The 23,289-nt window shown below is 37.6% G+C and overlaps 1 protein-coding gene across 1 annotated transcript in view; it reads right to left on the bottom strand.

The window, feature by feature from the left end:
* Positions 1–12,673: 12,673 nt before the first annotated feature.
* Positions 12,674–23,289, bottom strand: part of stim2b (stromal interaction molecule 2b) — a 55,976-nt gene continuing 45,360 nt past the window's right edge. Inside the window, exons 8-12 of the mRNA XM_051115367.1 lie at positions 22,517–22,678; positions 21,939–22,039; positions 21,620–21,858; positions 20,977–21,154; positions 12,674–18,506 (exon numbers count right to left, since the gene is read on the bottom strand). Of these exons, the coding sequence (XP_050971324.1) occupies positions 17,966–18,506; positions 20,977–21,154; positions 21,620–21,858; positions 21,939–22,039; positions 22,517–22,678 (1,221 nt within the window). The 3' untranslated portion in view covers positions 12,674–17,965. The remainder of the gene's footprint in view (positions 18,507–20,976; positions 21,155–21,619; positions 21,859–21,938; positions 22,040–22,516; positions 22,679–23,289) is intronic.

Below are 23,289 nucleotides of genomic sequence, written 5' to 3'. Positions count from 1 at the left end.
ATTTCACTAGATAACTGGGATCGTTTAGAGCCCTTTAAAGTTGCATTTAAACAGCTGGAAGTTCAAACTTGAAGGCACCATAGAAGTCCACTATATGGAGAAAATTCCTGATTTTTTTTCCTCAAGAAACATAATTACTTATTGACTGAAGAAAGAAAGACATGAACATCTTGGATGACAAGTGGGTGAGTAAATTATCTGTAATTTTTTGTTCTGGAGGTGGACTTATCAGATCTAACATAAACGTGATTTTGTTTCCAGCGGTTTTACCTCACATACTTAACCGACTGTGTTTTTGTAATTTATGCATGTTTTTGTGTGAGAAACAACTTTGAGAAAACCGTATATCAGAAGTTTAAACTGATATAGCTTTAAAACGCATGATTTCAGTGCTATAGACAGGATAATCAAAACCATCAGATGTTTTTTGGCAGAGTATCTGAGTTACAAACTGTAAAGGCAAAGCCTTATTCTGGAAAAGGGGGAGGGGAGCAGCAGCTCATTTTGCATTTAAAGACACATGCACAAAAACAGTATGTTTCTGCTTCTGTTCAAAATAGGCATTTTCAAAATGATATAAATGATCTGTGAGGTATTTTGAGCTAAAACGTCAGACACACATTCAGGGGACCCCTGAGATTTATATTATATCTTGTAAAAATTGACATAATAGGTCCCCTTTAATAAAATTTTGCAGGTAAAAAGCACTCCTTTTCAGTTTTACTTCATTTGATGAACCATGTTTATTTATTTTATTTATTTTCACTTTATTTTACACTATAAGTAACTTTGCAACTACAGGTCAACTACAGCTATATGTTAAAAGGATTGTTCATACAAAAATGAAAATTCTGTCATTAATTACTCCCCCTAATGCATTGCAAACCCGTAAGACCTTCGTTCAACTTCGGAACACAAATTTAAATATTTTTGATGAAATCCGAGAGTTTTCTGAACAGCAACACGACTACCATGTTCAAGGCTGAGAAAGGTAGTAAGGACATCATTAAAATAGTCCATGTGACATCAGTGGATCAACCTTGATTTCATGAAGCTATAAGAATACCTTTTTTGCACAAAGAAAACAAAAATAACGACTTATTGTTTTCCAAAGATGAATTAAGGTCTTACAGGAACGACATGAGGGTAAGTAATTAATAATGACAGTTCATCCAAAAATGACAAATAATCTCTTTTAGCATTGATACTCTAATAACTGGTAGTTGACCTGTAGTTGCAAAGTTGCTAAGAATGTCTAAAGTAGACTATGAAAATAAAGTGTTATTTATTAATAATTAATTTTGAATAATTATTTATATATTTATGTATTGTATATACTTACAGTACAAGAGATGATGGCGACACTGAATGTATATTAATCAGCAAATAAGCAAGACCTCCAGATGGTGACTTGCAAATGTGCACATTCACATTCAAGGATGTCATACAAATAGCACACACTTTAAAGAAGATTTAGTTCACAAATTTCTTTTTAAATGTAGCAAAGTAAACAGTAGAATATTGTGCTTTAGTAATAACAATAGAAGTAAACGTTTCCCAAAACAAAAATACTCTTATAAAATGTACTTAATTACAGTAACAATGTACTTTAATATCTTTGGGGAGGAAATGGGTTAAATCCCTTTTTCCAAACATCCAGGAATGTCTCTGACTGAACATGATTTATGGAGAAAAAAAAAGTTGTTTACTACTTTAAATATATTGTATTTAGTTTTCTTTTAGGTTTTGCGTTAGTTTGTAGTAATTAAATTACTTTTACATATAAGTATTATTGTATTTTCAATTATACTATTGCTCTTAATAACCAACAGCATCACTGAAACCTTTTTCTAAAACAGTTCAGAAAAATAACAGCTAATATGTTAGACGCATCTTCATTTAGATAAAAAAATAAATAAATGTGTGCGTGTGTGTGTCCAGACAGTGTTTCCCCTTCAGAGACCTGAGCTGCATTAGCTGTGATTTCTCTCCAGCAGAAAGAATATGAGCCACCATGACACTTGAAAACTACAGCCCTCATCTTTCAGCGGTCGTCTCCACTCACCCAGAAGAAGCATCAAAAGGTGTGGGTGAAAATCTGCTGTCGGCAAACCACTTATTACATTTCACAGACATGAAACCATTCAGGAGCTAGTCACCATGACTCTATCTCTATGATCTAGCTGTACCTGACACATACACACATGCACACACGCCGTGTCCAAAGATAACTACCCCCCTAATCCACAGCATATGAAAAGCTGTACATCAAATAAGCAGCATGTCCAAATACACACCAAGCAAAAAATATCAGCACAACCTACTACTTCCACAGAGACTGAAGACCCAATGAGGCCATGGGAGAGGAGTCGGCGTATTTGTAAATGTCAAGGAACAGACATAAGGTTGACGTTGTAAGTCACATGACAATGCCAACATGATGGATGTATGTCTGGATTATATTCATACTACAAACATGCTTGGTATGGTACTTTATGAACTGTCAAGAAGTACGTTTTTCATTGAACACAATGGTTTGATTTCATATGCAATAAACTCCATTGATATGCAAAATGTATTTAGTTTTGAAACAAAGACAAAATAAAATGAAAACGGAAGCTTGTTTGTTTGGATATAATATATAACCATTCACATTAGTTAATTTTGATTGCTTTGTGAGATAGCACTCAGGGTCATTGTGGTTGCAGAAACAATGGTGAAGCAACATATGCTGAGACTCATACACACTGGAGTCATGTTAAACGTGAGCTGGGAGTGGTTCTGTCGGGGCTTTGCTCTATTCCACACACTTCAATGGTACATGACTGCCATCTAGTGAAACATCAGTTTTTGCTGGGAGTGGGATCATTAAAAAAGACTTTGCGGGTTCTTTGTGTGCGTGTGTGTGTAAGAAAGAGGATGGCACTGAATTTATTTGAGCAAGAACAAGAGAGAGAAAGTCAGCATGTTGGGGGAACATATGAGAGCGAGCGAGGTTGAGTTGTTTTAACATTTCTCCCTCTTGCTCTTTCTCTCTCTCTCTCTCTTTCTCTCTGAGCAGCACATTCATCATAAGAATCTTCTCGGCGTATCTCTGTGTGGAATTGATGAACCATCAACACAATTCTCCTCACTTTCTCTTTATATTGATAAAGCAATCATGCATGTTTCTCCTCCAGTCACCAGTGCCCACTTATAAGATAAATGGGGTGTCACACAAACACATTTTTGCTTTTTCTTCCATTGCTCTAATGTATACTTCAACCTGCCTAAGAGACAGAGAGAGAGACCGAGTGAGGAAAAAGAGGACAAAAATAGTATTCTCCACATTTTCTTCAATACAGATTCTACTGTTTTATAAAATGTCACTATTTTTCCGAAAAAATAAATGTCTAACAGGGTGCAGGAATGAGTTCTAAAACTCGGAAATAAGATTGCAACTTCTGTTTCCAGCATCCTGAAGTCAGTGTTTTTTGTTTTGTTTTGTTTTTTCCCAGGTTAAATATCTGAAGTAAGAGTTGTGTCTCAAATGACACATTGTACACTATGCACTTATTCTATGCACCATGTACTCCACCTAGTGTATGAAATATATGAGGTTATTTTATTATTATATAAGGTCATCTAAATTCTATCTGATAGCCCCTCCCCCTCCAGAAAGTAAAAGCTGTGACAGTTGAGTGCATGTGGTGTGAAACACACCAGTCACACTATTTATACTACAAACGGGCATAGAATAGTGCATTACTAATTATTATGCGAAATAGGATGCACCTAGAGTAAGGTCTGCATTTGAAGGCATAGTTCACCCAAAAATTTAAATTCTGTCTTGCCAAACCTGTAAGACCTTCATTCATCTTCAGAACACAAATTAAGATTTATAGTCATGGGAAAACTGCTGTTATTTTGTTTTGCACTGGCAGTGATAGGGTTAAGGCAGAGAGTTAAGGACCCAAGAAAAAGTGAAGACACAGAGCCTTTTGTCTGTCTTTCTTCAGACATTACACTAGTGTTAGAAGTGGGATTCGAACCCACACCTCCAAGGGAGACTGCAAGGAGAGTGACTGCCAAAATTGTCAAACGAGAAAGGGCCGCAGATGAAGTGATAGTGTGGCAGGTGGATGGACGGAAGGGGGCCTGAGCAGCTGGAGATAATGGCACTTAGACCAGAAGTGAAAGTGTATTATTCCCTGTGGGCCACCCTTACTCTCTGTGACATTCTCCTTACTGTCAGTGGCAGACACCCAACGGTGAGGCCACCTTAATGCAACTCCTAGTGCCCTGCTCCTTGCAGCACAAGTTCTACAGCTAGGGCACAATTCAGTGGGGACCGGCCATTTTGGAGTAGCAAAGACTCTGCAGAGATTGAGAAGCTGGTTCTATTTAGCGGGACGCATGCACTGGCAAGAAGGCACCCACGCGGTGACCCTGTGCCCTGCTGCAACAGTACCTGGTTGGGACTCCCATGGAGCATGTGGGGGTCGACATCCTGGGCACTTTCCCAGTTTTAGAGGCTACTCCTGGTCATGACTCCACGGGGTGCACAACGGCTGCCCTTATGTTTGGCCGGGAACTATGAACACCAGTGGAATTGGTTTTCGCCCAACCCCCCCACCCACCCGAGATTCCTGGGGTCCTGGGGTTGGATTATTTGCAAAAGCTGCGGAACAGACTCCATACAGTGTATGAGAGAGCCCAGGACCAACAGGGAACTGCGCCAGCCAAGCAGAAACAGGAGTACAATGTCCACAGTAACAACAGAGACTTTGCTGCTGGGGACAGGCGGAGACCCCATGCCCTGCTGCAACAGTACCTGGTTGGGGCTCCCATGGAGCATGTGGGGGTCAACATCCTGGGCCCTTTCACAGTTTCAGAGGCTACCCCTGATACTCTGGGCCTACCGAACAGAAGTTCACGAGTCCATGGGGTGCACACCGGCTGCCCTTATGTTTGGCCGGGAACTACAAACACTGGTGGAATTGGTTTTCAGCCCCCCCACCCAAACCGGATATTCCTGGGATACCAGGGTTGGAGTATTTGCAAAAGCTCGCAAGAGCCTGGGACCGACAGGGAGCTGTGTCAGCCAAGTAGAAACGGGCTTATGATGTCCACAGTAACAACAGAGACTTTGCTGCTGGGGACAGAGTTTGGGTTTACTCCCCTAAAGACAAAAAGGGCTACTCTCCGAAGCTCAACAGTCACTGGTACAGCCCATATGAAGTGCTGGCCAAGATTTCTGATGTTGTGTGCCAGGTCAAATTGGGAGGACGATGATAACGAACAGTGGTTCTCGTGATCGACTTGCCCTGTACCATCCCATGGCCATGGAACACTCTGAAGAGGACATAGAGGAAGAGATGCTGCAGGAGTGTCTTTTGTCTGTCTTTCTTCGGACATTACAATATTTTGGTTGAAATCTGAGACCTTTCTGACCCTGCATAGACAGCAACTCAACTACGACAATCAAGGCCCAGAAAGGTAGTAAGGACATCATTTGTCCATGTGACATCAGCTGTTCAACCTCTATTTTATGAAGATATGAGAATACTTTTTGTGTGCAAAAATTGGAAGAGTCCTATTGGCTTTTTGTCAAGGGAAGCAGGGTGACATTGAATTCTAACAACTGAAACAGCTCTTGATCTCCTGCTAGCCAATAGCATATACATTTCAATCAAGACAGGTTTTATATGCATATAATATAAGCTATTTCCTGTTGCACAATCTAGTTAATGCATTGATTTTCACTGGACTTTCATATATCTAAAGTAGCTGAACATCTGAAATAGAGCGCAATTAAATTATGCACAAAAAAAAAAAAGAAGAAGAAGTCTGACACGATCAGGTGCTTGAAGAAAAGATCCTCGCAATAAAATTAAAGAGCGCTAGATTCAAATCCCAGATGATTACTCTTCAGTTTTCAATAAACTCAAGTGCGGGGCACATTTGATTGTGTTTATTTTATGAATTTACTGACTTGATTAGATTGACCTGTACTTTTTTTTTTTAATATAACTTCCATTCCCAAGTGTTTGGCTTTCAGCAGGTTGAGGAGATTACAGTCTGATAAGAGCAGAAGTGCTGAGGGTGGCCAGTGTCAGGGAGGGAAATATAGCATGGAAAGCCTGTAAATAGTAGCCTGGTAAGACAAAAATCTTTCGACAACTTTCAATTAGACAGCTGGGCTACACTTCCCATAAAACTGTCATGAGTTTGTGATAAACTGTGCATCTGACAGCTGCAATGGCTGAGACCTGCTGTATAGAAATGGAGATTAATTCTTACGCATGCGCCACAAGCCACAATTTAAATGGCCCAGGCTGATGGTGTCAGAAATGTAAATCTCTTTCACAAGGCATAAGTTTGGTTTCAATAGCCCATAAGTTGACTTGCCCACCAGGAAAAGTCTCAGTGCTCCCTATAAAGCAGCGCAGTGATGACGTATGTTTGTAGGCTAAAACGTAGTTAGCATTTTAGCATTTCCAATTCCATTGTGCTGAAGTCAGTGGGCTGTTCAATGGGATTTTGGTTAAATGCCTGAAATAAGCTCTGTGGTTATTCTACAACATAAAAAAACACATAACTAATACTCCTTGTGTTTTTTAAAGCTTTTAATTTTCTTAAAAAGGCTGTTTGTAACATGCAATTATGAGCCAAATTCAAAGAGAAAAAATGTCTACACTGTTAGGGACTAATGAACAAAAGTTTGAAAGATTTATGAATTAAATATATGGACATCCTTTGAGAAACTTACAGCTAGTTATAATACCAATTTAGTTTGAACTTGGTTGTGGTAAAAACACTATGTAAAACATGTAAATTGTAATAAAACTTAAATACGCTACTTCGACTTAAACATCAATTTCCGTCATTAGCACTATGTACACTAAATGTGTCCACCCAGTTAGGTTTTTTGACTTGACAGGGTGCACACTAACAGAGTGGACATTTTGACCTAAAATCAGCCACTAAATCTGTATGTCAAGTAAAGAATTGAATAGTTTCAGTGTGTGTGTGTGTGTGTGTGTGTGTGTGTGTGTGTTTTAAATGGTTCTTTTACAAATAAGAAATTCTATAATTTACTTTTTTCATATTCCCCTTAACAGAGTGGACAAGTTGAAGTTAATCACATCAGATCGGAAAAATAAAATAGGTAAAAACAGACAATTAACAAAACAAAGGCTCTCACTTACCTTACTCAATTGTTTTCCCTCCAAGGAAATGATGTCAGCCATTTGACATGATGTAATTTCCTGTTTCAGCTTTCATTTAAAGGGCCAGTTGTTGAATTTAACAGGGTGCACAATATTTTGAGGGTGGTGAGAGGACCCTATTGGAATTGCTCAGTTTCTTCTTCTCCAAAATCTCATTTTTGAGGGCTTAAGCATGCTCGAAAACTCACACACACAAAAGTGGTGAAAATCTCATATGGGTTTCAAAAGAGGATGTATCAAAATGGCTCGATAGCGCAAAAACACTGCTCTTCCGTTCCGATCAGAACATCAAACAGGTTCTCCCCACTCAGTGACGCACCCACTGAGAAACCTGATCAAAGTGCTCTAGTTATTGGCGATTCTATTGTACGGAACGTGAAAATAGAGACACCAGCCACCATAGTCCAATGTTTACCGGGAGCCAGAGCGCCTGACATCTTGGCAAATTTAAAAGTGCTGGCTAATGCTAAACGTAAATTCAGTAAGATCGTTATTCACGTCGGCACAAATGATGTTCGACTTCGCCAGTCGGAGATCACTAAAAATAATGTTAAAGAGGTGTGTGAACTTGCAAGTATGATGTCAGACACTGTAATTTGCTCTGGCCCCCTCCCTGCGTATCGTGGTGACGAGATACATAGCAGACTGTCGTCACTAAATGGCTGGATGTCTAAGTGGTGCCCGCAGAATAACATAGGTTTCATAGACAATTGGACAAGTTTTTGGGGCAGACCTGACCTGTTGAAAAGAGATGGTCTCCATCCCTCCAGGGGTGGTGCTGCTCTTCTCTCTAGTAATATGGCATATAGTCTTAGAGTTTGCACTTGACTAACTGGAGCCCAGGTCAGGAAGCAGACAGACTGGCTAATCCGACCGTCTGCTAGCCGCCTCACGTCACCAAAATCAGTTAATTCTCAGCACATAGAGACCCTTACACCTAGATATCATGCTATAGAGACTGTGTCTGTTCCCCGAGCTAGACAATACAAAAGACGTCCAAACCAATTTAAGAGTAACAATCTAATCAACGTTCAACAAATAAAAAACTTACATAATACAGAGAAACAAACGATAAAACTTGGCCTTTTGAATATCAGGTCCCTCTCTACAAAAGCGCTTTTTGTAAATGATATGATCATTGATCATAATCTAGATGTGCTATGTTTGACAGAAACCTGGCTAAAATCAGATGATTACATTATCTTAAACGAGTCTACTCCTCATGATTACTGTTATAAACATGAGCCACGTCTAAAAGGTAAAGGGGGAGGTGTTTCTACAATTTATAGCAATCTTTTTAGTGTTTCACAGAGAGCGGATTTCAAGTATAACTCATTTGAAGTAATGGTGCTTCATATAACATTATCCAGAGAAACAATTGTTAATGATAAATCCCCTATGACGTTTGTACTTGCTACTGTATACAGGCCACCAGGGCACCATACAGATTTTCTTCAAGAATTTGCTGATTTTATATCTGAGCTGGTGTTGGCTACAGATAAGGTCTTAATAGTAGGTGACTTTAACATCCATGTTGATATTGAAAATGATGCGCTGGCAGCTGCATTTACAGACATTCTAAATTCTATTGGAGTTAGACAACACGTGTCAGGTCCCACTCATTGTCGAAATCATACTCTAGACTTAATACTGTCACATGGAATTGATGTCAATGCCGTTGAGATTCTGCAGCAAAGTGATGATATCTCTGATCATTATCTAGTCTCGTGTATTCTCCAGATGACTAAAACTGTAAATTCAACTCCTTATTACAAGTATGGTAGAACCATCACTTCTACTACAAAAGATTGCTTTCTAAGTAATCTTCCTGACTTATCTGAATTCTTCAGCATGTCCAATAGCTCAGAAAAACTTGATGAAGTAACAGAAACTATTGACTCTCTCTTTTCCAGGACTCTAGATACGGTCGCTCCTCTGCGCCTAAGGAAGATTAAGGAAAATAGTCCGACCCCGTGGTATAACGAGCACACTCGCGCCCTAAAGAGAGCAGCCCGGAAAATGGAGCGCAGCTGGAGGAAAACAAAATTAGAGGTTTTTCGTACTGCTTGGCGGGAATGTACCCTATCGTACAGAAAAGCGTTAAAATCTGCCAGATCTGACTACTTTTCGACTCTTTTAGAAGAAAACAAACATAACCCTAGGTATTTATTCAATACAGTGGCAAAGTTAACAAAAAATAAAGAACCAACAGGCACTGACTATGCCCATCAGCATAGCAGTAATGACTTTATGAACTACTTTACTTCTAAGATCGATACAATTAGAGACAAAATTGTCACTATGCAGCCGTCAATTACAGTGTCGCATCAGATAGTGCGCTATAGATCTCCTGGGGAACAATTCAACTCATTCTCTACTATAGGTCAGGAAGAATTGTATAAACTTGTTAAATCATCTAAACCAACAACTTGTATGCTAGACCCTATTCCATCTAGGCTACTAAAAGAGATGCTTCCAGATCTCATAGATCCTCTGCTAAATATTATTAATTCATCACTGTCATTAGGATATGTCCCCAAAACCTTCAAACTGGCTGCTATTAAGCCTCTAATTAAAAAACCACAACTTGACCCCAACGAATTAACTAATTACAGACATATCTCGAATCTCCCATTTCTGTCAAAGATATTAGAAAAGGTTGTATCCTCACAGTTATCTTCCTTCCTACAGAAATATGATATCTGTGAGGATTTTCAGTCAGGTTTTAGACCGTACCATAGTACTGAGACTGCTCTTATTAGAGTTACAAATGATCTACTCTTATCATCCGATCGTGGTTGTATCTCTCTGTTAGTGCTACTGGATCTTAGTGCTGCGTTTGATACTGTTGACCACAACATTCTCTTGAATAGACTTGAGAATTATGTTGGCATTAGTGGTAGTGCATTGGCATGGTTCAAATCGTATCTATCTGACCGCCATCAATTCGTGGCAGTAAATGATGAGGTATCATATCGATCTCAAGTGCAGTATGGAGTACCACAAGGCTCAGTACTAGGGCCGTTACTTTTTACGCTTTACATGTTACCCTTGGGTGATATCATCAGGAAATATGGTGTTAGCTTTCACTGCTATGCTGATGATACCCAGCTCTATATTTCTTCGCGGCCTGGCGAAACGTACCAATTTGAAAAACTAATGGATTGTGTAGTTGAGTTAAAAAATTGGATGACAAGTAATTTCTTACTGCTAAATTCTGAAAAAACAGAGGTGTTAGTTATTGGGCCTAAAACCTCAGCGTGTAATAACCTAAAACACTGTCTAATACTTGATGGCTGTTCTGTCAATTCTTCGTCATCAGTTAGGAACCTAGGTGTGCTGTTTGATGGTAATCTTTCCTTTGAAAACCACATCTCTAGTATTTGCAAAACTGCATTTTTCCATCTCAAAAATATATCTAAACTACGACCTATGCTATCAATGTCAAATGCTGAAACATTAATTCATGCGTTTATGACCTCACGGTTAGATTATTGTAATGCTTTATTGGGTGGTTGTTCTGCTCGCTTAATAAACAAACTCCAGCTGGTCCAAAATGCAGCAGCTAGAGTTCTTACTAGAACCAAAAAGTATGATCATATTAGCCCGGTTCTGTCTACACTGCACTGGCTCCCTATTAAACATCGTATAGATTTTAAAATCTTGCTAATTACTTATAAAGCCCTGAATGGTTTAGCTCCCCAGTACCTGAGTGAGCTCTTATCGCATTATAGTCCCTCACGTCCGCTGCGTTCTCAAAACTCTGGCAATTTGATAATACCGAGAATATCAAAATCAACCGCGGGCGGCAGATCTTTTTCTTATTTAGCACCCAAACTCTGGAACAATCTACCCTACAATGTTCGGGACGCAGACACACTCTGTCAGTTTAAATCTAGATTAAAGACCCATCTCTTTAACCTTGCTTACACATAACAAATCCACATTCTTATAATTCAAATCCGTTAAAGGATTGTTAGGCTGCACTAATTAGGTCAACCAGAACCGGGAACACTTCCCATAACACCCGATGTACTCGGTGCATCGTCAGAAGAATGGCATCTACGCTAATATTAGTCTGTTTCTCTCTTATTCCGAGGTCACATTAACCACCAGATCCAGTCCGTATCCAGATCAGATGGTCACTGCAGTCCCCCGGATCCAGTCCGAACCCAGCCCAGAGGGTGGATCAGCACCTAGAGACGACCTCTACAGCCCTGAATGTCAGCGGAGTCCACATCAACTAGATGAGCCCCAGAGACGGATCCACATTAAAGACCACATCACCTAGACGGCTGTCGGCACAAGACCACGGGAACTTTGGCCAGAGGAGAACTGGCCCCCCGACTGAGCCTGGTTTCTCCCAAGGTTTTTTTCTCCATTTGTCACCGATGGAGTTTTGGTTCCTTGCCGCTGTCGCCTCTGGCTTGCTTAGTTGGGGACACTTTCTCTTAACACAATATTGCATTTTATTTTATTGTTTTTGATTAACTACCTTTACCTATAATGTGAGTGTTTAATGTTGCCTTTGGCATTGTTGATGTACTGTTTCCTATTTAATACTGTACAGCCGCCTTGTCACAATTCTGTATTGTTAAAGGCGGTATATAAATAAAGGTGACTTGACTTGACTTAATAAGTGAGTACATCATGAATCCACTTTCCAAACCGTGTTTTGGCTTATCCTGAATCACTACGATATACCTATAATAAGTTTTTATATTCAGACTATTTTAGACTGGTTTAGGAACCACTGCAGAGTAGCCCAGTACCTGCGTGACTCGTCATAGATATAAACAGAGAAAAGTAGCTCCAGCTGCACTGTTCTTCCGCAAGACGCATCTAGTTTTGTTTATTAACAGCTAGAGCTCCGCTAAAGCGCCAAAATTTATATAACTTTAAAATTGATGTTGTTGAAAATTTTAAGGTAATAATATCACAATCTTTACTGGGGATACAAAAGGCACCGAATCCCAGGAATGACCTAGCTGCAGTGATGCAATTACCAATTGACCCTTCGCCGGAAGTGCGATTAATTTACATGGAGAGGGCATGGTTTATGACCTATATTGTACCCAGCCACCAGATTGTGATCAAAATATTCTGGCTTCACTTTTCAGCACGTGAGGCACACTTGTTTGATTAATGCATCCCTAATAAGTCACAAACAATTTTTAAGTGATTGCACAGATGAGACTTCTGCCTCAATTTTTTATTAATTTGTTCTACTGTATACAAATATTCACACAAAAAAACAGCTCAGCTCAATCATCTCAACATTCATGTGTCCATGTCAGTCACTGTATAAATATATATATACACATAAACACACGTGTATATACATAAAACATTTTTTTTAATCCTTCATGTGTATCAGCGTATTGAATGCTGAGTGAGCGAGTTCTGAGACAAACAAATTTAGGCACCACTGTTGCGTTGTCCTCTCTGGCACTGGACAAAGGTCTTGCAATTCAAAAAAGTTGCAATCATTTTTGCCAAAACAGAATCAGTTTAGTGCCCTATTGTTGATGATTTGTATGAGTGGAGAGAGGTATAATGATCACAGTGATGGTAACGCCCTTGAAACAGGGCACTCAGTCCAAGAAAGAGGGATTTTGGGTCAAAATCTGCATATCATATACATTTCTCCTCAGAAAAAAAAAAAAAAAAAAAAAATTCTTTCCTCAACTACCCAAAAGAAATCACATTACTACAATTTAATAATGTCTAATAAACATGTTCATGATGAAAAAAATAAAAATATTTCAGAGAATAATTGTGGTAAGACGTGTTTTAAATCCATCAAATTGTTATTTTTGTTTATTTTCTTCTGTCTCTGATGTCAATTTTATGCTTTTTAACGCATCTTTACAAATATTCTCCTTGATCTAACTAACATAACTTACTCTTATGCCGCCAAAAGCGACTCTTTCCTGGTACGGAAAGCAGTAGTGCAACAACCTTTAGCAGGATAATTCAGTAGCGCTTTCCACACAGCAGTTAGTCAAGACGCCTTGTAAACGCCACACCTGAACATATATTCAAAACACTTTACAAGATCCGCTGTGAATTTTGTACAGTTTAGGTTTTGTTTTTTTGATTGTGTGTGTGTGTGTGCGTAAGCGTGTTTTTGTAGTTGTTTTTTAAACAAATGCACCAAAACAATATGCTGGCATCATTCTATTACTTAAAAAAGTGTGATGTTAATTGAAATATAGTGCTTACAGAAGTATGTAGCACATTTTAAGACTGAAACGTGTAATCTGTATTCATTTACTGAACCATTGCTTCATTAGTCCACTATGTAGGCGTTCTGACATGCTGCTTTATGTTAAGTGTTACTCTTTTTTTTTTTTTTTTTTTTTTTTCCTTAAAAAAAAAATATTGTCAAGTACAGGAGCTCTGTGGCAGTAAACAGAAGTGACAAAACTAAAAGCCCAGATTTTACCCTGGGCCCTCAAGAGGAAGGGAAAGGATTTTTTAAATGATTTTCACACTATAGGGAAACCTCAACCTTACTAACTAAATATTAAAAACTAAGCTTGTGATGATGTCAAAGGTAGAGATATCTCAAACAACAACAAACAGCTGCTGTTCAAACTCTTGTGACTTCAAATGTGAAATAAACAAAAAATGAATATGAAAATTTTGTCATTGTTTACTCACCCTCAGGTCATTCCACACCTGAATGCTAATCATTTTTCTGTGGATCACCAAAGTACAATTTTTTTCTAAAGAACTGTTATATAGGTCTTGCCATACAACCACAGTTCATGTTAACCATGTGCTGTTAAGCACCAAAAAGGACCAAAAAAAAAAAAAAAAACACTATAAAGGACCATGAAAGTGGTCCATATGATGTTATATTCCAAGTCTTCTGAAGCCATATGATAGCTTTATGTGGAAACCAGATTGAATCGTAAATTCTTTTTTTTTTCCACTTATAATCTTCACTTCTAACCAAGCTATTGTCTAGTCTGAGTCCAGATGCAGATTCAAAAATGGAACATCAACATCACTGTTGTCAAAACAGCACTGGATCTCAGCTGTGTAGTAACAGAAAACAGCATGCCATTTTTACAGCTGTAATGAAATGGAAATAGTGACCGGCAGTTTCCTGCAGTACTGTGATGTGTATATCTGTAAAGAAATGGTTCTGACCATCAGTTGATGACTGGATTTTGAGATCTGGACACTGCACTTAAAGGGATAGCTCACCCAAAAGTGAAAATTCTGTAATTATGACTCACCCTCATGTCGTTCCAAACCCATAAGACATTCTTTCAGCTTCAGAAAACAAATTAAGATATTTTTAATGAAATCCGAGAGCTTTCTGACCCTCCACAGACAGCAAGGGTACTACCACAGTCAAGTTACAGAACTATAGTAAGGAGGACATCATTAAAATAGTCCATGTGACATCAGTGGTTCAACTAATTTTAAACTGTAAAATTTTACTTTCAATAGAATACCGCCATTATTCAGAGTATCTTCTGCTTGTAAACAAGGCTCACTGCATGCGTGTTCTACATCATCAGCATCACACATATGCGTTATGGTACTCTCGATAATGGCGAAGGACTGTTCCATGAGAGAAGAAATCATTGAATATAGTCGTTCATTTTTGTTTTCTTTGCGCACAAAAAATATTCACGTAGCTTCATAAAATTACGTTTGAACCACTGATGTCACATGGGCTATTTTAATGATGTGCTTACTAACTTTCTGGGCCTTGAATGTGGTAGTACCCTTGCTGTCTATGGAGAGTCAGAAAGCTCTCGGATTTCAAAAATATCTTGATTTGTGTTTCGAAGATGAACAAAGGTCTTACAGGTTTGGAGCGACATGAGGGTGAATAATTAATGACAGAAATTTCATTTCTGGGTAAACTTTCTCTTTAAAAAGGCAGATTCGAATGTGGACTTGCAGCTGACTGTGGAGCAGTAGGGTTTAAGAGCACACTAAATGAGAGAATTAGAGAAGTCCAGGGAAAAAAAGATACATTTTGATATTTAAAAAATAAAAAAACAAAAACCATATGCATGGAATAACTGTAACTCAGGACAGACTGGAGGTTTGGAAAAGGGCAAGATTATTAGTAAATCATGACTTGGGGATGGATATGAGTACTTAATGAATCACTAAACAATAATCAATGTGTGACATGTATACTTAACTCTTCCAAACATATTTTAAACATCTTTATAGGGAGAAACCAAACGGAATAAAATTCAGAATCTTAAAATGCATTTAAGATACTATTGCCTGCCACAATGAAAACAACCTAATAGAATTACAGTAATCTACAAGAAAAGCAAACTTGCTTTCTTCATGTGTTTTTTTTTTTTTTTCGAATTTTTTATTATTATTATTGTTTATTTGGTCAGCAAGTAGTCATACAACGACAAAATACACTCTTAAAAATAAAGGTGCTTCACAATGCCACAGAAGAACCTTTTTTGTGTAGATGGTTCCGTAAAGAACCTTTAACATCTGAAGAACCTTTCTGTTTCACAAAAGGTTCTTTGTGGCAAAAGAAGGTTCTTTAGATTAAAAAAGGTAAGAAAGAGATGGTTCTTTAAAGAACCTTTGACTGAATGGTTCTTTGTGAAACAAAAAATGGTTCTTCTATGGCATCGCTGTGAAGAACATTTTAAAGCACCTTTATTTTTAAGAGTGTATGATGCCTTATGGTTTGATTTTGCGATTGGCCACATACACACTGTAAACGTTCAGGAGTGGTAACTGCATTTAAATACCAAAGTGAATCCCCTAAATTACAGTTTTGTGAAAGTCTGCTTTTCAGAGGGTGCTCTTGAAGTGTTGCCAGGTCCATGTATTATAAGCTTATCAACCCTCTTTGGCCTTGTTGTTTGGGCTCTGCTCATAAAGCTATCCAGTTTATGGAGTTAATAAAAGAGGCGGGTGCAAGTCACTATATTCTCGTATGTGGGTTATTTCCAAGATAACGAGTTTTGATTTAAGTTTATTATGGTATTATGGGCTTGTTCTTTTTTTTTCAAGATCTAGCAACACTTAAAAAAACATACCCTGTGATTAACTGCACCGCGAATACAGAAAAGACACAACTTTGATACAAGTTTAAATAGACCAATTCCATGTTTGGAAACAGTGATGATGTTTTTTTATGGGTAGAGCATATCTGGTGGCAGAAAATGACCATTTTCAAGTAGCAGTCTATGGAATAAAAGAATAAAAAAGTAAATTTGAGTTTATATTTCTAAATTCTGACTTTATTTTTGAATTCCAAGATTAAATCTCACAATTATGATAAGGAAAAATAACTTGCTGTTATTTTCTCTTTTCCCCTCGGCTATTGTTGTGTTAATTTGAGTTATACAGTCCAAACTAGGAGATATAAACTTGAACTGTGATAAACTTTAATTGAACTTGAAAAAGAATTGTGAGATAAAATAGGTAAATGTAATTTAAAATGGTATATGTTTAAATAGTATTTCATGCGATAACTGTAGAGCTAATACAATATGACCCAATGAACTGCATATGTGAATATTATATAAACCTATTGTTTAAATCAAATTTATGCTTTAAAAGTAATCATAGCAGTTTCATCCATAGTCTTTACCATCTGCGTTTAGCTTCAAATGGCATCTTTGAAGACAATATTCTATAAAAATCATTTGCATTCTGATTTTGACATCCAAAGGATTTTACCCATTTCCCTCTACTTGTTAACAATGTGTTTCTGCCACCACAATGCGCGCACAGCTGCAAGTGACGTAACTCTGATGTCTACTCCAAACTGGTCATTAACAACTAGCACAGAACTAGTAGACTTTCTGTACATCTGGTTGTCACTACCTGCATTTTCAATAGTCAATTCAGTTGTAGAATGCAGTTGTCACACATATAAATTACTGAACTGTATGTGTATAGAACCAGGTAAAGCGCTAAAAGGTGAAATGACAACTAAATTTATCTGCAATGTTTATATGGCCAATGTAACACACAAAAAAAAAACAGTGAGACGTGGTGCAACAGTCAAAAATGTTCATCTTAAGCATTTTTACATAGGCCAACTGTAAAATCAAAGTGCAGATGGACAGAATACTTGGAATATAGCACACGAGTTGTATGAACTATTATTATGCTGCTTTTTGGCTTTTTTTCTTTTCAGAGTTTAACAGCCCTTGGTCACTGTGAACCTTTGTTATATGGCAAGAACTGTGTAACAGTTCTTCAAAAAATGATTTTGTGTCTCACATAAAAAAACTAAAGCATACAGGTTAGGTATGGCATAAGAAAAAGTAAATAATGACAGAATTTTCACTTGTGGATGAACCCTCCTTTTAAGACATATTTCCAGGAAGTTTGTTTATTTTATTTTATTATTAATATTATTATTTTAGAACTTGGAGATTTAGATAATGTTGCACTATTCTTTTTATTCTGATTTGGTTTATTTCCTGATCTCTTCCTGGTGACATCATTAGAGTGTGCATTATAGAAAATGGACTTAACAGAAGACCATGTTCTCCAAAATGCTAACATGACATTTTCTGGCCTTCAAAGGCATATGTGTGAGGCTAAAAAAAATCTGCATAAAAGGCTTCCAACCCAGGACTGCACCCAGATGAAGCAACATTCCATTTAAATAAAAAAAGGACAAAGAAACTGAAAAATGTTTTGGCTTCTGGTTGACAGCATCACCCTCATTTATTTTGTTTTAAGGCTTCTTTTTCTCTCCATTTCATTCTCTTCTCTACTGTTCCTCACAGCTTTTTGCTTTTCTTGAACAAGCTCTTGATCTTGGAGCGTTTTTTCTCTCCGTTATCGCAAGAGTCCTGGGAGGAGGTGGTTTGGAGTTGCTTGGGCTCCTTGATAGCTTTGCTTTCTATGTCGAGTGAGCTAATCGAGGGGTAATTTCCCTCTGGAGGCGTCCCACCAGCGGGCAGCTGCCCCATGCTGTATGACTTTTCCAATATGCCATTATAGGCCACAGCTTTGGTGCCAGGGTGAAAGGTTAAACTTTGAGATTCTGGGAGGACGGATGAGCGGGTAAGGTCAGGAGAGCCCTTGTGAACTGAGGAGGAGTCAAGAGGAGATGAAGGGGAGGATGTGGAAGAAGGTAAGGACTCCATGGCGACAGCCTGGGCCTCTTGTGCCAGGAGAAGAAGTTCCTCACGGGAGATTTTACGTGGTGGGGTATCCGTGCCTGTAACACCTGTACTTTGAACTGAGGGACCGGAGAACTGCTTCCTGCCCAAAGAGGAACTGAGAGAATCTGAATCTGAACATGTGTCCTGAGGATCCCTGTGTGAAAGAAACATAAAAAAAAACATTTGAAATATTATTGCAATTTAAAAAAACTGTTTTCTATTTTTAATATATCTTAAAATGTAATTTATTCCTGTTATGGCAAAGCTGAATTTTCAGCAGCCATTACTCAGTCTAAATCATTTTAATATGCTGATTTGGTGTTCAAGAATCTTTTTTTATTATTATAAATGTTGAAGACAGTTTTCATTGCTCAATATTTTTTGGAAGCTGCGATGATCATTCAGAAGTTCTTCTTATAGAAATATGGTTATAATAATGGTTTCATTCAGCAAGCCAGAATCAGCAACTGATCAAAAGTGACAATAAGAACATTTATAATGTTATTTCTATTTCATAGAAATGCTGTTCACTTTTTATTCATCTAAGAATCCTGCACAAAAATGCATCACAGCTTGTACAAAAAAAATAAAGCAGCATAATCGCTTTTAAGCATTGATATTGGTAAGAATGATTATTTATAATTGAGCACCAATAATATGTGACAATAACTGAGCACCAAATCAGCATATTAAAGTGATTTCTGAAGGATCATGTGACACTAAAGACTGGAGTAATGGTTTTTCATCATAGAAATAAATTAAATTATAAAATATATTCAAGTAGAAAACAGATATTTGATAAAACTTTCAAAAACATATTCATATTTTCTAATATTTTCAAAAAATATTAATTATTCTGAACTTTTGACAGAACTGTGCATTCACAGAAATCAATCAGATATAAATATGATTTAATAAAAATCATAACAAATTAAAGCTGTAAGTAGCACTGAAAGAGCCTCGCACCCAGCCTCACCACACCCGATGGCTTTAGGAAAACAGCGAACGGTGGGCAATATGCATTTAAAGTGGTAAATAATGGAAGGAACATGTCAAAGTCATTTATATGTGCCAAACTTCCTGCTATCAGGTAATGGCGTCATGACTATATCTTGATATTGGCATGTAGATGTCTCCAGGCCAGCAGTTTTATCAAACATCTAAAGTATGCTGCAGATTGGACATGGTATGTTTGAGTTAGTGTAAAACATGGCATTTCCTGTTGCCAACAGGTGGTGCTATTATTCAGTTATGATTATAACTGAACATTGGCCTTTAGATGTCTTCAGGCCAAGACTTATCAAACACCATTCATGTTCATTCATTCATGCGAAACATTTAACTTTAGACACGACTTTTAACAAAAACCCAGGATCTTCGCATTTTAACATTGCAAAGGCCTTTACAAAATATAATATTGATGTCATTAAATCTCTATGAGGAGTTTGTTAGAGCGTAAAACATGCCACTTCCTGTTGCCAGCAGGTGATGCTATGGCTATAAGTGAATATGGATTGTAGATCACTTCAGGTCAGGAGTCTTATCATACACGTGAAGTTTAGGGTAGATCGGACCATGTATGCCTGAATTCTAACTTACTTTTTCATGGCGAAACATCAAAGTTTGTCAGGCCGCCATGGACAGGCCTTTCAACGAAAACTCAAGATTTTCACAATTTAACGTCACAAAGGGCTTACACTGATCAAATTTGGCGTTGATCTGAAAAAATCTCTAGGGGGAGTTGTTTAAATACAACACCTGAAAATGTCAAAAATGACACAAAACTTGGCAAGAAAATTCTAAATAATAGACTTGCTGTTGGGTTTCAGATTTTGTACCAGGGGACTTTTTTTTTAGGTATTGGTGTTTTACATGTGTTTACCAAATTTCGTACATATATGTGACCCTGGACCACAAAACCAGTCATAAGGGTCAATTTTTTGAAATTGAGCTTTATACACCATCTGAAAGCTGAATAAACAAGCTTTTTTTGTTAGGATAGGACAATATTTGGCCGAGATACAACTATTTGAATATCTGGAATCTGAGGGTGCAAAAAAATCTAAATATTGAGAAAATCACCTTTAAAAATTCCAAATGAAGCTCTTACTAATGCATATTACTAATCAAAAATCAAGTTTTGATATATTTACAGTAAGAATTTTACTAAATATCTTCATGAAATTTGATCTTTACTTAATTTCCTAATGATTTTTGGCATAAAAGAAAAATTAATAATTTTGACCCATACAATGTATTTTTGGCTACTGCTACAAATATACCCCAGCGACTTAAGACTTGTTTTGTGGTCCAGGGTCACATATGTGAAACATAACTTTGTTGAAATTTTATAGGTAGTGCTATTGAGCCATTTTGCCATGCCCACTTTTGAAACCCATATAAGATGTACATTTTTAACAACTTTTGGCATGTCTGCAAAGTTCCATGAGATTTCGAGCATGTTTAGGCCCTCAAAAATGTGATTCATTTTGGAGAAGAAGAATCTGAGCAACTCCAATAGGGTTCTCGCACCATCTGTGCTCAAGCCCTAATTAGAATAACAAACATGCAGAATTTTAAACAAATTAATTAATATATACAAAGAAAAGCTGTAGATCACATACCCTTTTCTTTCTACAGTGAAGAAGATGTGATCATCATCTGCCTCGGGTCTGTAGGCCAGTGATGCCGAGGCCATGGACAACAGGTCAGGGTCAGGCGAAAGGGAAGGTTGAGACAGAAGACTTCTGCGAGAACGACAGACACTGCTGTTGCGGGTCAGAGGAGGTCGAATCAAAGGAGCTGTGAAGAAAAGATCTTTATGCACTTTTGCATCGTATTAATTTAAGCATCACAAGCTTATAATGTACAATATTAAAAAATAAAACTATTTTTTGAGATTTACCAAAGAACGGACCACGGTAATGGACCGTGTTGGTCTCTACTGGTAATTGGTCACCTTCTATTGGTGGCTTGTTAAAACCAATAAATCCAAATGGAATATGTCCCAAAACACACTACAGAAAACCATTTTTTAATGGTTTTAATGATTAAAAGTTGATGGTTTGTAATGTTTGTAATGGTATTTGTTGTGGAAACCATTAGAATTTTCTGTGATGGTTCTATGGTTTTTTTCAGCAGGGATCTAAATTGTTTAGACAGAAAATGTTTTGCACAGTAAGATATACATTAGTTAAAAATTATGTAATTTAAAATCACATTTACAAAACATTTCTCACAATCTTGGACTTAAAGAGAGGAGCTCACAGGTAAACTGTGGAATGATTGGTGGCGTGTCCTCATCAAGATCGTCCACCCCACCAGCAATTGGGTAGGGTGGCACCGACATCCGCGGCATGACCACCCAGCTGTGGTCAGCGTACAGTGAGGCGGTGAGGCTGGGCAGCCCAGAGTTATGAACCACTGGAAAGCCACATAACTTTTCTATTTGCTGCCAGCGGTGGAGACGTTCACGCAAACAGGCTGTGACCTCTGATAGAGCTTTTCTAAAAACAAAAAAACACTAATAAGCTCTCATGTTATGTGGGTAACGATTAGCGAGTGCATGTGTATTATGTGTGCTTACTTAGCCTCAAGTATTTTGTGGTCTACTTCATCCAGCGATGAGCTGTGTGCAACATGTAGAGTACCAAACACGGAGTTCCTCTTCTTCTTGATCTTTTCTGCCTAAAATGTACGCAACACAGAAACACACAAGTAATGAAAATACAATGATACTGCATGGAAATGCACTAGTCGGCTCATATGTGATTGCTCATTTGTTGATTGTACTGAACGCAAGCTCATCTGACTGCTAATTGCTTTAGTGTAACTGCTGATGACTCATTCTGGATGCAAATAACAAACGGCTAAACAAACCATGTAGTTAAAAAGTAATTTAACCACATCATTAGAAATCTAAATTAACACGGAAAAGTTTAAGCTTCATTTTTGTTAGTCACTGAGAGAGAAAGTGAACGAGATGTTTGTTTAGGTAGATTTAAACTTGAAATTAAACTTCACTTTTAATGTATAAAAGTTGATGGTGAGTAAATATTATATAAACTTAAAGAATCAGTAACTATTTGGGCTGCAACTTTAAAATATCTTGGTAAAACAAGCATTTGTTGGCCTGGCAGGATGTGTGAACAATACATCACTCACCTCGTCCTTTGCAACCGTGAGCTGCAGCTCGGCATGCTGTTTTTTAATGTTGTAGTACTGCACTTCAACCTCATGTGTGAGCTGAAGCCACATCTGCAGGGCTTCTGGCACCGACCAATCTGACTGCATCTCCTTCTCTGCTCTCTTCAGTGCCATTCGCACCTGGAAATACCCAACAAACACAAACACAAACACTCTTTGGAATTGCAACTTGAGGAACGATACATCCATCTAGTGGTGTATTTACAGAAAAGGGTCGTTGTGATGAAAGGCAATAGAAATGCAATGATAAGTTGCAGGAATTAATACATTTTGGATTTTAAAAAATTAATTAAATTTAATTATATAAATACCTCTGTTCTGTTAGAGTCTTAGACTCTATTTTAATAGCCTGAGATAATATATTTAACATTACTCTATCATGTTGATAGTTCGTACTTTGCTACATAAAATTATCTATTACTGGTCAGTTATTGTGGTAGCATTAATTTCAGATTTACTCAATTCATGTATGTATCATGTAAAGAAAATAACTGGGGTTTGCTGTTTTACATGTCAGGCTGCTTACTGTGAGGGTCAACAGTGAAAAATGTCTGCATTCCCTTATAAAAAGAAGTATATTTCAAGTATATTTTATACATATTTTAAGATTTTTCATTGCATACCTAAGCCTTAAGAGTCTACACCACAACTATAACCATCCCTTATGGAAATGAACCATGGTTTTACTACAATAAAACCAACTCTCACAGAGTTTAGCAAGGTAACATGAT

This window comes from Labeo rohita, chromosome 7 (genome assembly GCF_022985175.1).
Source record: "Labeo rohita strain BAU-BD-2019 chromosome 7, IGBB_LRoh.1.0, whole genome shotgun sequence".
NCBI lineage: Eukaryota > Metazoa > Chordata > Actinopteri > Cypriniformes > Cyprinidae > Labeo > Labeo rohita.
The sequence above is the reverse complement of the archived record's forward strand: the minus strand, read 5'-3'. Positions and strand labels throughout refer to the sequence as shown.